Here is a 15094-nt window from a genome sequence, read left to right as displayed (position 1 = left end):
CTCTGGCGAAGAGGAATCAAGCGACAAGCCAACGAGGAATGCTTTTGTCCTTTCCACGGTCTTTCGAGGTCTTTCCACGGACATTCAAAGACGCCCGTTGCCGTTCACCTGGACGTGTGAGTACCGTGTTCTAGTTGGCGGAGGAGCGAAGAGGATTACTGTTCATCAACGGGGCTTTTTTGTACAGGATTGTTTCATTTAGTTTTCTTTTATATATTACGCCGGCTTAGTTTAGTAATGTTATTATTACTTATAGCCTGTGTATTGTGATATGGTGTATGTGATATTGTATCTGTGACATGCACATGCATTTATATTTTCTTCTAAAATAAGTAAACTACTTACCTTTTTGTTGGCTTGCTTACTAATACGTGTAGTGTTGATATTGTGTGTGTTTAGTGTTTAATATTTATTAAGGGTGCTGTTTTATATGGTTAGAATAATATAGGCTAGGGAATCGAAACTAATAATTTAGGAGACAAGATTGGTTTAACCTGTTAAGCCCTAGGCCTATTTCACAGGCCTCCTGCCCGAAATGACATGCTCAAAATGAATAGAGTATGCCTCCACAACTACAAGGGCTATATGAATAAACTTGGTTTCAAAAAGAAGATAACACCTGTGAGGTGGCTGCAGAAGTGTCATAATCAATATGGATGTTACTGTGTCAGTAAATTCAGCTAGAACATAGTAAGAAATGTCAATTTTCAATTTTCGCCTAGAGAAAACACATTATTTAGAGTAAATACCACCTTGAAACTATGGGATAGTAGCCCAGAACCTTTAGGGAAACATATAACAACATCTGATGAGTACCCTGTTCCAGGATAAATGCTAATAAAGTGAATAAAGTGATTTTAGAGAGGTTTTAGTACAGGTAGGTCCAGGCGGACTAAATGGTGCCTTTTGGGCACCATCAGTGCCATTTGACCTTTCTAAGGTACCAGACTGTAAAACTAGTTTTATTTCACTGACATATCACTATAGGTATTCATTCCATCCAAATTCAACAGTTTTGACTTCTTTTGAAAATTCACCCAGACCTCTATACATTTTCCCAGTCAAAGAAAACCATAGAATCGAAATGAAGATTGACTCCAACTGGAGCAGATATATTTGAGAACAACATATTGTAATGACCACAGGCGAGGTAGTGAGCGAAGTAAGTCCATAGGAGCTTTATTAGATTCCTCAAAAGGGGCAGACAGGCGCAGCTCAACCGGAACACTAAAACAACCGGACACACCCACACGGAAGGAAACCCCCGGGACCCCCCTCTCAGAAGGCCCGCCCCTTCCTTCCAAACCCTGTGACGCTACATTACCCCCCCTTCACAAAGTTCCTCGCCCCGAGGAATCACATAAAAAAACAGCCCCAGGAATAAACGTAACTTCTCTTTAACATGACGTGCCCCCCCACATAACAACAGGCACAACGCTGAACAAAATTACTAAACTCATCCTACCGATAGCAAACAAAGTCTTTTAAGTGCCCTGGTGGCCCCCTGGGCCGTCGAGAACCCCCTCCCCGGGCCTCGGGTACAAAGGGAACGGGGTCTTCAGCACCTGGGAGGGGGCAGGATGCGGGGGGCAAAGGGTATCGGATACAGGGGAGGGCCGGTTATCCCGGCCAGCTGGGGTAAAGGCGTCCGACCGAGGCCCCGCCGGTGTCGCGGTCTCAGCTTCCTGATCGGGGATGGCATAGGCTTCGGGCCACTTGGAGAAGTAGTCGACGGCAGTGAGAACGAAGCAGTTGCCACGGTCCGAGCGGGGCAGCGGCCCCACCACATCCACCGCCACCCTCTCCATAGGCGCGCCCACCAGAAACTGCTGAAGGGGAGCATGTGAGCGCCCGGTGGGGCCCTTCCGTGCGGTGCAGGGGTCACACCGACGGCAAAAGTCCACGACATCCCTCCGGGACCGGCCCCAGTAAAAACCCTGGCGTAGGCGTCGGAGTGTCTTAGCAACCCCAAAGTGCCCCGACCCTGCGGCTCCATGCATGGCCTCGAGCACAGCCCCCTGTAGGCCCTTGGGAACCACAACCTGCCACCTCTCTTCGCCCCCGGCCGGCTCCTTCCAGGCCTGCTGCAGCACGCCCCGGCAGAGGCGCAGAGCCCCGAACTTGGTCCACAGTCCCTTGACATCTCTGGAGAGGGCGGCCACCTCCTCCCACGGTGGTTTTCGCTGCACCTCCACCCACTGCAACAACGGCTGAAGGTCGGTATCCTGCTCCTGCTGCTTTCTCCAATCGCCTCCATCTATGGTCTCCAACCCTCGGCAGATGACCTCCAACTGCTTCACCGCGGCGCATCCCTCCTCCTCTGCCCGCAGCTCTCTCTCGCGGGCCTCCTTCCTCTCGCAGCAGCGACACCCCTCGGCAGCGCAGGGCCGCCGAGAGAGTGCGTCGGAGTTGGTGTGTCGGGCTCCAGCCCGGTGTTCCACTCGGAAGACGTAGGCCTGGAGTTCCTCCAACCACCTGGCCACCTGCCCTTCCGGCTCTTTGAAGGTCATTAGCCACTGGAGAGCAGAGTGGTCAGTCCTCACTGTAAAAGGCAGGCCGCAGAGGTAGTACCTGAAGTGACGGATGGAGAGCACTACGGCCAAGAGCTCTCTGCGGGTAACGCAGTAACGCCGCTCCGCCTTGTTAAAGGCCCGGCTAAAGTACGCCACCACTCTCTCTCCATCGGGCCCCACTTGGGAGAGCACCCCTCCCACCCCGACGCCACTAGCATCGGTGTACAGCATGAACGGCAGCGAGGGGTCAGCTGGGGCCAGCACGGGGGACTCGCTCAGGGCACGCTGAAGGCTGGTGAACGCCCCCTGGCACTGCTCAGTCCACAGGAAAACATTGTCCTTTTGTAGCAGCCTGTAAAGTGGAGCAGCCAAGCATGAAAAACCCCGCACAAACTTCCGGTAATAGGAAGCCAGGCCCAGGCAGCTCTTGAGCTGCCTCTGATTGGCCGGGGTGGGCCAGTCTGCAACCACCTGCACTTTCGCTTCCATTGTGCGGATACCCTCCCCCCCCACTGTGTGCCCCAAGAACTGTACCTCTCTGCGCATGAAGTGACACTTATCTGGATGCAGCTTCAGGCCCGATGCACGGATCCGTTCCAGCACCCGGCGCAGGGACTCGAGGGCGGAGTCAAAGGCACTGCCATGTGCCAAGATATCGTCCAGGTATACCAGGCACTGTTGGCGGGGGATGCCTGACAAAACCCGGTCCATCAGGCGGGCGAAGGTGGCTGGAGCGTTACACAGTCCAAAACTAAGGACTTGGAACTGCCCCAAACCCCGGCCTGTGCAGAACGCTGTCTTGGGTCTTGCTTCTGGGGAGAGGGGCACCTGGTAGTACCCACTGCGGAGGTCCAAGGCAGAGAACCAGGACGATCCCGAGACTAAGTCCAGGGACTCGTCGATGCGCGGTAGCGGGTACGAATCTTTTTTGGTCACCCCATTTACCGGCCTGTAGTCCGGGCAGAGACGCCAGGTGCCGTTCTTTTTGGGGACCATGACGACAGCGGATGCCCAAGGACTGCCACAAGGCTCAATTACGCCTGCCTGCAGCATGCCCTCCACCGCTTGGTCACACGCCTCCTGACGTGCCAAAGGGAGACGACGCGGCCGACACTTGATAGGCCTGGCCTCCCCAGTGTCGATCTCGTGAAGCACCAAGGGAGTCCGGCCCACGTCATCCTCCCCCATAGCAAAACTGTCCTGGAACTCCAGCAGCAACTGCCACAACCGCTCCTGCTGCTGGTCGTCCAGCCCCTCCCGGTTCTTTAGCCATATCTCCCTCACGGTCGGCGGCGACGCCCCCCCCTTCAGTCGTCGTGACTGGGCCTGGGCTGCTTGGGGCACATAAGTCCTGGGAAAGGTTACGGACGCCACGGGCAGGGGATCGCTGACTTCGGGCTGTACTGCACACACTGCCGGCGAGATGGACCCCACGGGCGGCCCCGAACCTGAGCCAGTGGGCAACAAAGCGATCACAGGCCCCCCTCGGAAGCTCACCGTGCCCGCGTCCAGATCGAGTCGGCAACCTGTGGCCTTCAAAAAGTCACAGCCCAGAATACATGGGTCCTGCACCGCTGCAACCCACACTGGGTGACGTACGTCCTTTCCCCCCACAGTCAATGTAAGTAGCCCCGTACCTTTCATCGGGGCCAGCCCCCCTGTGGCCGTGCGCAGCTGCACGTCAGTGGGCTCCAACCGAATCCACTCCGGGCACACGTCTGGTCTGAGCACCGTCACTGATTAACTGGTATCCACCAGGGCCGAACACGGCACCCCCTCCACGGCCACAGGAACATAGCATGAATCCCCGTCACCGAGTCGACCCACCACCATCGCCGTCCTTGAAGCTTCGATGACGTCTGCTTCTGGGGGAAGTGGGTCTTGGCTCCCCCGCCTGTGCTGACGTGGCCCCTCCGTTTCTGGAACAGCTGGGGCGGGGGGAGCGGGGGAAGAACTGTTTAAGGTCCGCACATCCCCCCCTGTGCGGACCCTGTGGCGTTTCCCGGACCCGCGCGTGTGGGGCAATCTCTGACCAAATGTCCGGGTTGGCCACACCCCCAACAGGCTCTTTGGTCGGGACGCTGTCGAATGCGTGACGGCTGCAGTGATACGGCCCTTATCAGTTCCGTAATTTCTGTCGCCCACGCCGGCTTTTCCTCCGCCACCGGGCCCCGGGCTGCCCCCCCTGCCGGATAACTCCCTCTCGGGCCCCCCTCAGTGACCGCGCCCCACACGATTTCCCTCTCCACGGCCATCTCCAAAGCCGACTGAAGAGAAATTGGGTGCTGTAATTGCACTTGAACCCGCAGCTCCAGAGGAAGGAGGGCTCTGATGAACTGGTCCCGTGCCAACTCGCTCTGCACGCTGGGGGGCATGTGTGCATATGCCCTACGCGCCAGGCTCTCAATGTCATTAGCCAACACCCTCAGCGACTCCCCCGGCTTCCTGCAGCGGTTACCAAGCTCCTTACGAAGGAGCTCCAGCTTCACACATTGTCCAAACCGCCTCTGCAAGGCCCCCACTAAAGCTCCGTAATCCCGTCTCTCCCCCGGTGAAAGCAGCAGCAGGCACGACAACGCGTCGTCTGTGAGGCACAAAGCCAGCTGCAATGCTTTAGCCTCTACTGTCCATCCCCCAGCGTCAGCCAGCAGTTCAAATTGAGCATGAAACGCCTCCCAGTCAGACCTACCGGAGTAGTTAGGCGTCTTAACCGAAACGGCGGCAACTGGGACATGGGGTGCGGCAACTGGAACATGGGCGCCACCATGTCTGTTTACCTCCCGAGCCGCGGGCTCCCGCTCCGGGCGCGCGGGAAGAGAAGACAACCCTGCGTCGGCCGCCAGCTTCCTTGCAGCTTCTCTCAACCCCTCTCTGCCCTCTTGGGAAGCTCTGCGAAACTCCCCATACGCGTCCTCTGTCCATCCGAACGCACCAGTCTCCTGCTCCACCTCCTCCTCTTTCACTTTCGGAAAAGACATGACCGACGCGAACTAACCGACACACTGAAACTAACGCTGTAGCCCGACCGCGACGTAAATCAAAAGTAGCCCTCCGCTTGGACGCACAACTCTCCACCCACTCCCGTCGTTTGTTCACTTCTGACACCAATGTAATGACCACAGGCGAGGTAGTGAGCGAAGTAAGTCCATAGGAGCTTTATTAGATTCCTCAAAAGGGGCAGACAGGCGCAGCTCAACCGGAACACTAAAACAACCGGACACACCCACCCGGAAGGAAACCCCCGGGACCCCCCACTCAGAAGGCCCGCCCGTTCCTCCCAAACCCTGTGACGCTACAATATAATAAAACCAAACTGTAAAAACACAGCTAAAGACTACAATCACTATAGGGATAAAGATATATATATATATATATAAACACGCTGGCAGCAACTTTGAACAAATATAACTAACTAACTAAAACTAACTATATACCGTATTTCCCGCACTATAACGCGCACCGGATTATAAGGCGCACCTTCAATGAATGACCTATTTTAGAACTTTTTTCATAAATAGGGCGCACCGGATTATAAGGCGCATAGCATAGAAGATACTGCAGTCAAACGTTTGACTGGGGATGCGTTATGCATCCACTAGATGGAGCTGTGCTAATTGTATAGCTCGTCACGTGCAACGCAACTGTGAGGACGAGTTGCTGCATTTAGCAGATATAAAACTGGAACCTTTATGACAAAAAAGTAAAACACAATTACGCAGTTCCAAACCTTAGATTTTTTAAATATCTTGAAAACGTGAATGATACAAAGTAGAGCATCGCACCCTCGAATCTTGTAGTGTGGCCAGTCTTCCGCCCGATTTCCTGGCTCTGTGATCGTATAGTGTGACCTTCCTAATAGTGGAGGAATATCTGTCGTGTGGTCTGAACCAGCAATAAAGGGAATGTCAACAAAACAGTCAGACAAAGTCAAACTTTATTAAGCGTTCTGACAACTTTGTTCATTTGTAAACACGAAACAGAAAAAGAAACAGTCTTATACCGCTAATTCAAACGTTAGCATAACTCAAAATTGTTCAGTTACTTTTTCCAGTTCATTCCACAAATCCCTCGAATTCTTCCCCTTCAGTGTCCGAATTGAAGAGTTCGGCGAGTACGGCATCCAACATGCCGGGCTCCCTCTCGTCATTATCGGTGTCCGTGTCGCTGCTGTTGTCTGGCAGTTCAGTGATACCTGCCTTCTTGAAAGCTCTGACCACAGTTGAGACCGATATATCCGCCCAGGCATCCACGATCCATCGGCAGATAGTGGCGTAAGTCGCCCGGCGCTGTCTCCCCGTCTTGGTGAACGTGTGTTTGCCTTCTGTCATCCACTGCTCCCACGCAGCTCGCAGTCTAACTTTGAACGCCCTGTTGACACCAATATCTAGCGGCTGGAGTTCTTTAGTTAACCCACCCGGAATGACGGCAAGCTCCGAATTGGTTTGCTTCACTTGTTTTTTGACAGCATCGGTGATATGGGCGCACATGGAGTCGTAGATCAGCAGGGAGGGAGCTGTGTGGAAAAAGCCACCCGGTCTTTTGACGTAAATTTCTCTCAGCCACTCACTCATCTTTTCCTCATCCACCCATCCCTTCGGGTTAACTTTGATGACGACGCCGGCTGGAAAGTTTTCTTTTGGCAAGGTCTTCCTCTTGAAAATAACCATTGGTGGAAGTTTCTTGCCATTAGCCTGGCAGGTGAGAACCACAGTGAAGGATGACTTCTTGTTCCCTGTAGTGCGTACAGACACCATACTGGTCCCCGTTTTCTCCACCGTGCGGTTCACGGGAATATCAAAGGTGAGTGGCACCTCGTCCATGTTGGTGATGTGCTCTGGCTGGATTTTCTTTTCAGTGATCTTCTTTTCGCAGTATGCGCGGAAAGTGACCAGCTTTTCATGGTAATCTTTTGGAAGTTGCTGCGAGACGGTAGTTCGTCTGCGGATGGAGAGTTTACGTCTTTTCATAAAACGAAAGCACCAAGAAGGACCGCCTCGAAATTCATCGATGTTCATTTCCCGTGCTAGCGCTGTTGCCTTCATTCGAATAGTGACTGTAGAGACACTTCTACTTGCTGCTCTCTGTTCAACAACCCACTGTTCGAGTTTGTCCTCTAACTGTGGCCATCTTGCTTTGTTCCCTCGGAAACTCTGTTTAGTTTTCTTTACTTGGCGCAGGTCATCTTCTTGCGTCCTCCACTTCCGTACCATTGATTCATTAATGTTGAATTCTCTCGCTGCTGCTCTATTCCCATGTTCTACTGCGTGACTGACAGCCTTGAGCTTGAACTCTGCGTCGTAAGCGTGTCTCTTGGAAGGTGCCATTTTGGAGTCTTTATACGTGACGTGGTGTGGGACTGTGAGTAAGCGCAGTAAAATGCTGTTTACACTGACTACGATAGCCGTAATGCTGCAAGCGGTGTGGCTTTATCGTAGTCGTAGTGAAACATTTTATTATTATTATTAAATTGTTTTTATTGTTTTTTCATACTGAAACATTTTGACAGAGCGCCGTTTACAACCAGTATGGATCAACCAATTAACCAATTGATCCATATATAAGGCGCTCCGGATTATAAGGCGCACTGTCGTTTTTTGAGAAAATTACCGGCTTTTAAGTGCGCCTTATAGTGCGGAAAATACGGTACACTAAGGGCTGTCATGCCACTGCTGGAAGCAGTTCTTTTTGGAAGTGAAGCACAAAGGGACCTGGCACTTCCTGCCGTACAATTAATCCATGTCCAGTTCTGGCAACAGCAAGTCACTGTCGTCAGACGAGGACTCGAGAGGGACTCCAGTAGCCCCACTGTCGCTAGTAATGATAGCAAACGCCTGCGCAAACGTATAGGTCTTTCTCCTGCCTGCCATTATTTATTTGAAAAGAATAACAAATGGAACAAAAAGGCAAGAAAATACAAAATAACTAGCTAACTACTAGGTAACTAGGAATGCAAACGTTGTAAGAAGGGTGTTGTAGGATCGTATGTCTCTATCTAGTCGGAGTGTCTGCTCTGAGAATGTTCTCGGCGCTTCTGGCGCAAATTATGCTGACCTTCCAGTCCAACGCAGAAAGATATATTGGGTACTCATTGGTCAATTTGGATAATTGACCCCTCTACCGAACCGTCAGAGCCAATAGAGTCGAGGGACAGTCAAATCGAGGGACCCAAATCCATGTAAAACAACACCATTCGCCAATCAAAAGTATAACACTGTATAACGTTTTTTATTTGGTTATTTATTTTGCTCTTCTTTGGCTGCTATTTCAGTGAGTTTTGTGATGGGAGTGATAGCATTGGAATCGGTGGAGCCTCAGCTTTCATATGACATATAGTTTGTGTGGGTGGCATGAAGTAGCGAAATCGGCGGCGGCCAGAATGTTTTACTTAAATGCTGCAAGTAAGTTATTGATAAATGTCTGAGGCTCGGCAGCCCTATGGTGTAGTGCCTCTTTAGGAGAACAGTGTGCTGTGGGTCCATGTGAAATGGGGGAAAGGTAGGAAGGGGTGGGGAAATGAGGGGGGGGGGAAGGGAGATTGGGAAGGAGAGAGAACAATAGATGGGAGAGCGATCAAGAGAGAGTGGGTGAGGGAGGTGGGGGGGGTGAGGAGGGGGGGGGGGGGGTGGAAAGAGTGGTGTTTCATGAAGCATCTCCTGAACACAGATAAACACACCGTTATATTGGGAGTGGGCAAAACGGTAAATAAGCCACGCCTACATGTTCTAATTTACCCAGGTAAACCTTTGGTCTGTCATGGCTTAAACGGAAATGGCAAAGTGGCCATGTTTGTAGTCTTTAATGTATCTATAAAATCCTTAAAACCTTATATGATGTTGTCCATTATGTGGTGAAGAAACCATTCATAACCGTGGTTAGCTTGAAACATGCCATCAGAAATAGCATAGACTGAAATAATTTACATCACCACCCTCCTCCACCCAACTTGAAGACTCAAGAACAGAAACCACAATACAAAATGTGACGGAAACACCCTTTTCGCAACAATTGCAGGAAGTAAGACATCCTCTCGCTGCACCATTGAGACTGTCCTAAGCTACGGCACCTCGCTGTGGTTTGCCAGTTGCACTGCAGCTGAGAGGAAAGCGCTCCAGACGGTCATAAAAACGGCCCAAAAAGTCATTGGATGTCCTCTTCTCTCTCTTGAGGATGTCTACAATAGACACTGCCTCAGGAGAGCTCATAGCATCCTGAGAGACTCATCCCACCCAGGCCATGACCTGTTTGAACTGTTGCCTTTGGGAGGCGCTACAGGGCAATCGGATGAAAAACAAACAAAAAACAGTTTCTACCACAGAGCTGTTATTTCTCTAAATAATGCAGAATTATAAATTATTGCATTTCCATACCAATCTGACCTATAAAATTGGCTGACATTTTTAAATATATATATATTTGTTTTTGAATTCTTTAACATTCAATATATATATATGTATATATATTTTTTAAACAACACTTCTCTCATTTTGTATTTGTTTTAAAAAAAAATTTTTTTTTTTTTTTTAAAACACTTATTTTGAGAGCCTCTACCCCAATTTCGTTGCACTTTGTGCAATGACAATAAAGGGATTCTGGTTCTGATTCTGATTCTGAATCTCTGTAAGGTGTAACCTTCTATTTCTTCTTTAGCAATGAGAACTGCTGTGGGAAACATGTACGACCGCACTGGCTCCCATCTGCTGTCCTTCTTTGGGGTGATTGGTAAGATTATGCTTTGTAAACCTTCAAAATGATAGCATTCGCATAGAAATATTGGGTGTTTGGGATTTGACCTTTGCCTTAATAGTGGTCAATATGGCCTTGGGGTTCATAGTGGTTACTATGAGAAACTAATTGGATTGTATCACAGACAAACATCTATTAGCGTCTGCATTATTGAGTGATTGTTGTTTTGGAGTATCAACATTTTAACTTATGGGTTACTTAGAATCAGTGGAGGAAGGTTCAGCTGAACCACTCAACCTAAACCACACCACAACTATGCTCCACCACTTTGACTGAATACAATCTGAAACCTTGGTTGGTTTGTGGTGTCAGCCAGCAAACATGAACCTCCTCAAAAGCAACCGAAAAAACGTTAAAAAAAATGATACGTTTTAGAGTAAGACCATTATTATTTCTGGGGGGATTTTAAAACATTTTTCTAAACTTTTTCAGTGTTGTTGCAGCCTGTCTGCCTGGCCTTTAACATTGACACAGCTGACCCCAGCATCTACTATGGAGATGGAAATGGATCCTTTGGACACATGGTTCTGCAGGTCACTGCTGGTGAAGACAAAGGGTATGTACATCAGAGCAGTTTCTGATGAAACTCACATCGTTTAAAGATTTGATGCTTAAATTAACGTGTGATTTATCAATAACTGAGGCTGTTAGGACCCGCCAGCTCTTAATGAAATGTTTTGAGTAGGGGGATGTTATTTTGAATGTTGGATGAGGTTGTCTTAATGTATATATATTGTTATATATGATATATTATACATGATATGTCTTCTGTAAATTTGTGAATTGAATAACATTAAAAAGATAAAAATAAAGGACCCACCAGCTCTGGTTTTAAAATGTGGAGAAGCCGACTGCAAATATCTCGTAGTAATAGGTATGTTATACCTTGTCCATAAGCCCACTGCAAAGAATTCGTAGTATGAGTAATTTCATACCTTGTCAATAAGCCGACTGCAAATAATTTGTAGTAATAGTAATGTTATACCTTGTCCATGTCTGGTCCGTGCAGGATTTTGGTCACTGCTTCCCTGCAGCAAAATGGTTCAGGAACACTCTGCAGATACATGAAACACACAAACAGCTGCTTCACACCTCAAGGTAGTTAACTAAACAGAAAATATAGCAGCGATGAGGCCTTAACAGTAACCATAATTACTTGAATTAATTCAAGAATATAAGTGGGACTGCTTAAGTCCATTTTTGAGCCGAATCGTTCACTTCATGGTACAAGCACCAAATTTGGTACAAATGATGTCCAGGACATACCTTCTAATAAAAGTACGTTGCCCAGCTGAAAATCCAAGAGGGCCGCCAGTTTTCAAGATGGCCGCCTCGTCAAACGCCAAAAAAAGGTTTTCGAGGTAGAACTTGAATTAACAGAAGAATGTTAATGATCCAAGCATCAAAATGAATGTATTATGACTGGAATAACTCGATGGTGTCAATTGAATTCCAATATGGCCACCAATTTTCAAGATAATTGCTATTAAATGACTAAAAAGTAGCGTTTTCGCGTTTTTTCTTCAGTTTTCTGCAATGATCTTAAGTGAAAATCAGCAGAATTCTGAGGGATGTGTTTTTTGTGTGAATCATTTGTGAAAATGTGTCCAAACTTTTGACTGTCACTCACCACACACACACACACACACACACACACACACACACACACACACACACACACACACACACGCACACACACACACATACAGCAACACAAGCGTTCTTTACTGAAATAAAAGTACTAATTTAGCAATATAAATGATAATTCATTAAAATTCTGTGGTCAAAATTTATTGGTTAGTAATTTTTTATAAGAGTGATGTCAAAGCACAACCAGGGCACACTGGTGACATCACTGCTGTGAGACTCAGCATGGGGTTCAGTGTCAGCTTGTAGTGTACTAACTGTAGTTGTAGTTTACTAACTGTTGTAGTGGTGTACTCACTGTAGTTGTAGTATACTTTAGTGTCCCAAATGCTATCTAATAAGCCCCTGTATAGACTCAACTAGAAGTTTAGTTAGTTGTAGTATTGTAGTTAGATAGGCGCACCTGAATTGACAGGATGTGCCAGCGCGGGATAGCCGAGCCAAGGGTAACGGGGCTTTAGTTACCTGGATGGTGTACAGATCGCACGGGATTTATGGCACTGGATGAACGATCGGGCTAGGTGTAGGGCACCAGATACTTGAACCTAGTTGCATCCCATATTCCAATGTGCTATGATATTTTGTATGTTTGGGTGGTAAAAGGATAATCCCTCGACCTTCAACTGTATAAGATGTCTGCCGATAATCCATTGAGTTGTGCTACTAAAACTGACTGGAGCAAGTGTTGCCTCTGTCAGACAGATACAAAAGCAGCGTTGAAGTCTCCCCCTACCCGTTATGAGTGTAGTTCTGACGGCTATTCCATGATAGCCAAAAACATACCTCTATTACAGGCAATCAACCTGTTGCCCATCAGGTTAGACACATCCAGATTGGATGATGGAGGTGGCATTGAGGATACATTGAGGCGAAACGGTGCAATGTATCACCAAAATTGTCGCAAAATGTTTAGCAACTACAAACTCAAGCGTGCCACTAAAAGAGCAGCTGAAACTCAAAATGATCCTGGTGAAGGACATCAAAAAATTCGAAGGGCTAGCACTGAAGTACAGCAGTGTTTCTTATGCGAAAAGATGGAACCAACATCAGAGATGCGACAAGCCATGACCATGCAGCTGAAAGAGAGGCTCAATGAATGTGCTCGTAACCTTAATGACGGAAAGCTTCTGGCATTATTGAGTGGCGGAGATGTGGTGGCCCTAGAACTTAAATACCACTGGTCTTGCTTAACGGACCTGTATCACAGAGAGAGGGCACACATTAAAGCGGAAAAACAAGAAAAAATCCAGTCGTCTCAAGAAAAGGAAGCCTTTCATTTGGTGTTCTCTGAACTTCTGACCTATGTCATTGAGGCAAAAAAAACAAACAGTGATGGGCCTTCTGTGTTCCGACTTGCTGAATTGGTTAGTCTTTACAGGGAGAGACTTAAGCAGTTTGGGACAGACCTACCTGATGTGAATGCGACCCGACTGAAAGAAAGGCTTTTGGCAGAGATACCTGGACTTGTAGCCTACAAGAAAGGGCGAGATATACTTCTGGCATTTGAAAAAGATGTTGGTCCAGTCTTGTCAGAAGCGTCATCCGATGCTGATGCCATTATTCTCGCCAAAGCTGCCCAGATATTGCGCAGGCACATGGTGAATCACAAGTCTAAGTTTGAGGGCAATCTCTATGAGAGTTCAGTGCACGATTCCTTTCCTCCAGCTCTACTTCAGTTTGTCTGTATGATTGAACATGGGGCAGATATAAAATCTCAGCTGAAATTTGGAGCGACTACAAATGATCTGGCAATGGCTCAGCTCCTTCAATACAACTGCTTTGCCAAGTGCAAAGAAGGTGCTGCCACACAAAGGCATTCCAGAGACAGGGAAACCCCATTTCCGGTCTATATAGGGATGTCTATTTATGCTAAGACCAGAAAGAGACACCTTGTGGAAATGCTGCATGACCATGGTCTTAGTATTCCATATAATCGAGTACTTGACATATCAGCTCAGTTGGGAGATGCAGTTGTAAACAGATACATTGAAGAAGGTCTGGTTTGTCCCCCCAAACTAAGAAAAGGCCTCTTCTGCACAAGTGCAATGGATAACATCGATCACAATCCTCATCTACAACTGCGACTTCATCATTTCATGGAACCAGCATCTCCATCTTCCAACATACATCATCAGAAAATCAAGGCGAAGTTCGAGAACCAATTCTTATTAAGAAAAGCAGTGTAAAGAAAGTCCCGGAACTTCCTGATTCCTATACAAATGTCCACCCTGCTTTCTTCACAAAAAAGAAGCCATCTCCTCCAAAGGGCAATGTCACATATGCATCTCTGCCAACTCTCCTCCTGACAAATGAATATGAATGGCTGCAGAAGGTTAGCCTAACACAAGATGTAGATGATGAGGTTAACATCACTTGGTCAGCTCACCATGCAGAGAAGAAGCGAGGTCTTGCATTTGATGTGAGCATTACCTCACTCTTCCCCCTTCTTCGCGATGAGGCCCATTCTATTGCCACAGTGAGGCATACCATGAACAAAGTCAGGGATGCTATTGCACACCTCAACCCTGGTCAGGTCCCTGTGATAACTGCAGACCAGCCTATTTATTCTATTGCCAAACAAGTCCAGTGGCACTGGCCTGACCTGTATGGTGAGGACAAATTTGTTGTAATGTTTGGCGGTCTCCACATAGAGATGGCTGCATTCAGATCACTTGGGACCCTGCTTCAGAGTAGTGGGTGGACAGGTGCTCTTGTGGAGGCTGGGGTGGCCTCTTCAGGAACAGCTGACTCCTTTCTTTCTGCCTCAAGTGTCACAAGAACACGCCACATGCACCAAGTTACAGCATGCTGTCTGTACATGCTCCGAAAGGAAGCATATGAGTACCATTGTGCAGAACAGAATGATGGAGCGCTGAATTTCAATGACTGGTGTGAGAAGTGCAGGAAGGAGAGTCCTCAGTTTCAATTCTGGGAGCTTGTGTTGTCAATGGAATTGGTGATTTTCTCGCTGGTCAGGTCTTTCAGAGAGGCTAACTTCAACTTGTATTGTCAAGCACTGTCTGCTCTAATCCCCTTCTTCTTTGCAAACAACAATGTGAACTATGCTCGATGGCTCCCCATTCACCTCAGAGACATGGTTTCTTTGGAGCAAACTCACCCTCAGATTTTCAATGAATTTCAGCTGGGAAAGTTTGTGGTCCACAAGACTCACAGGGAGTTCTCAGGCATAG

At 48.1% G+C, this 15094-nt stretch overlaps 1 protein-coding gene across 1 annotated transcript in view; it reads left to right on the top strand.

Annotated features, from left to right (window-relative positions):
• Positions 1-15094, top strand: part of LOC307070601 (integrin alpha-X-like) — a 39166-nt gene continuing 24072 nt past the window's right edge. Inside the window, exons 1-4 of the mRNA XM_079729123.1 lie at positions 1-116; positions 10161-10232; positions 10689-10812; positions 11266-11354. Coding sequence (XP_079585249.1) covers positions 10163-10232; positions 10689-10812; positions 11266-11354 — 283 coding nt within the window. The 5' untranslated portion in view covers positions 1-116; positions 10161-10162. The remainder of the gene's footprint in view (positions 117-10160; positions 10233-10688; positions 10813-11265; positions 11355-15094) is intronic.

Source organism: Pollachius pollachius (assembly GCF_949987615.1).
Source record: "Pollachius pollachius genome assembly, chromosome: 2".
Classification (NCBI taxonomy): domain Eukaryota; kingdom Metazoa; phylum Chordata; class Actinopteri; order Gadiformes; family Gadidae; genus Pollachius; species Pollachius pollachius.
This window is presented reverse-complemented; position numbering and strand designations above follow the sequence as displayed.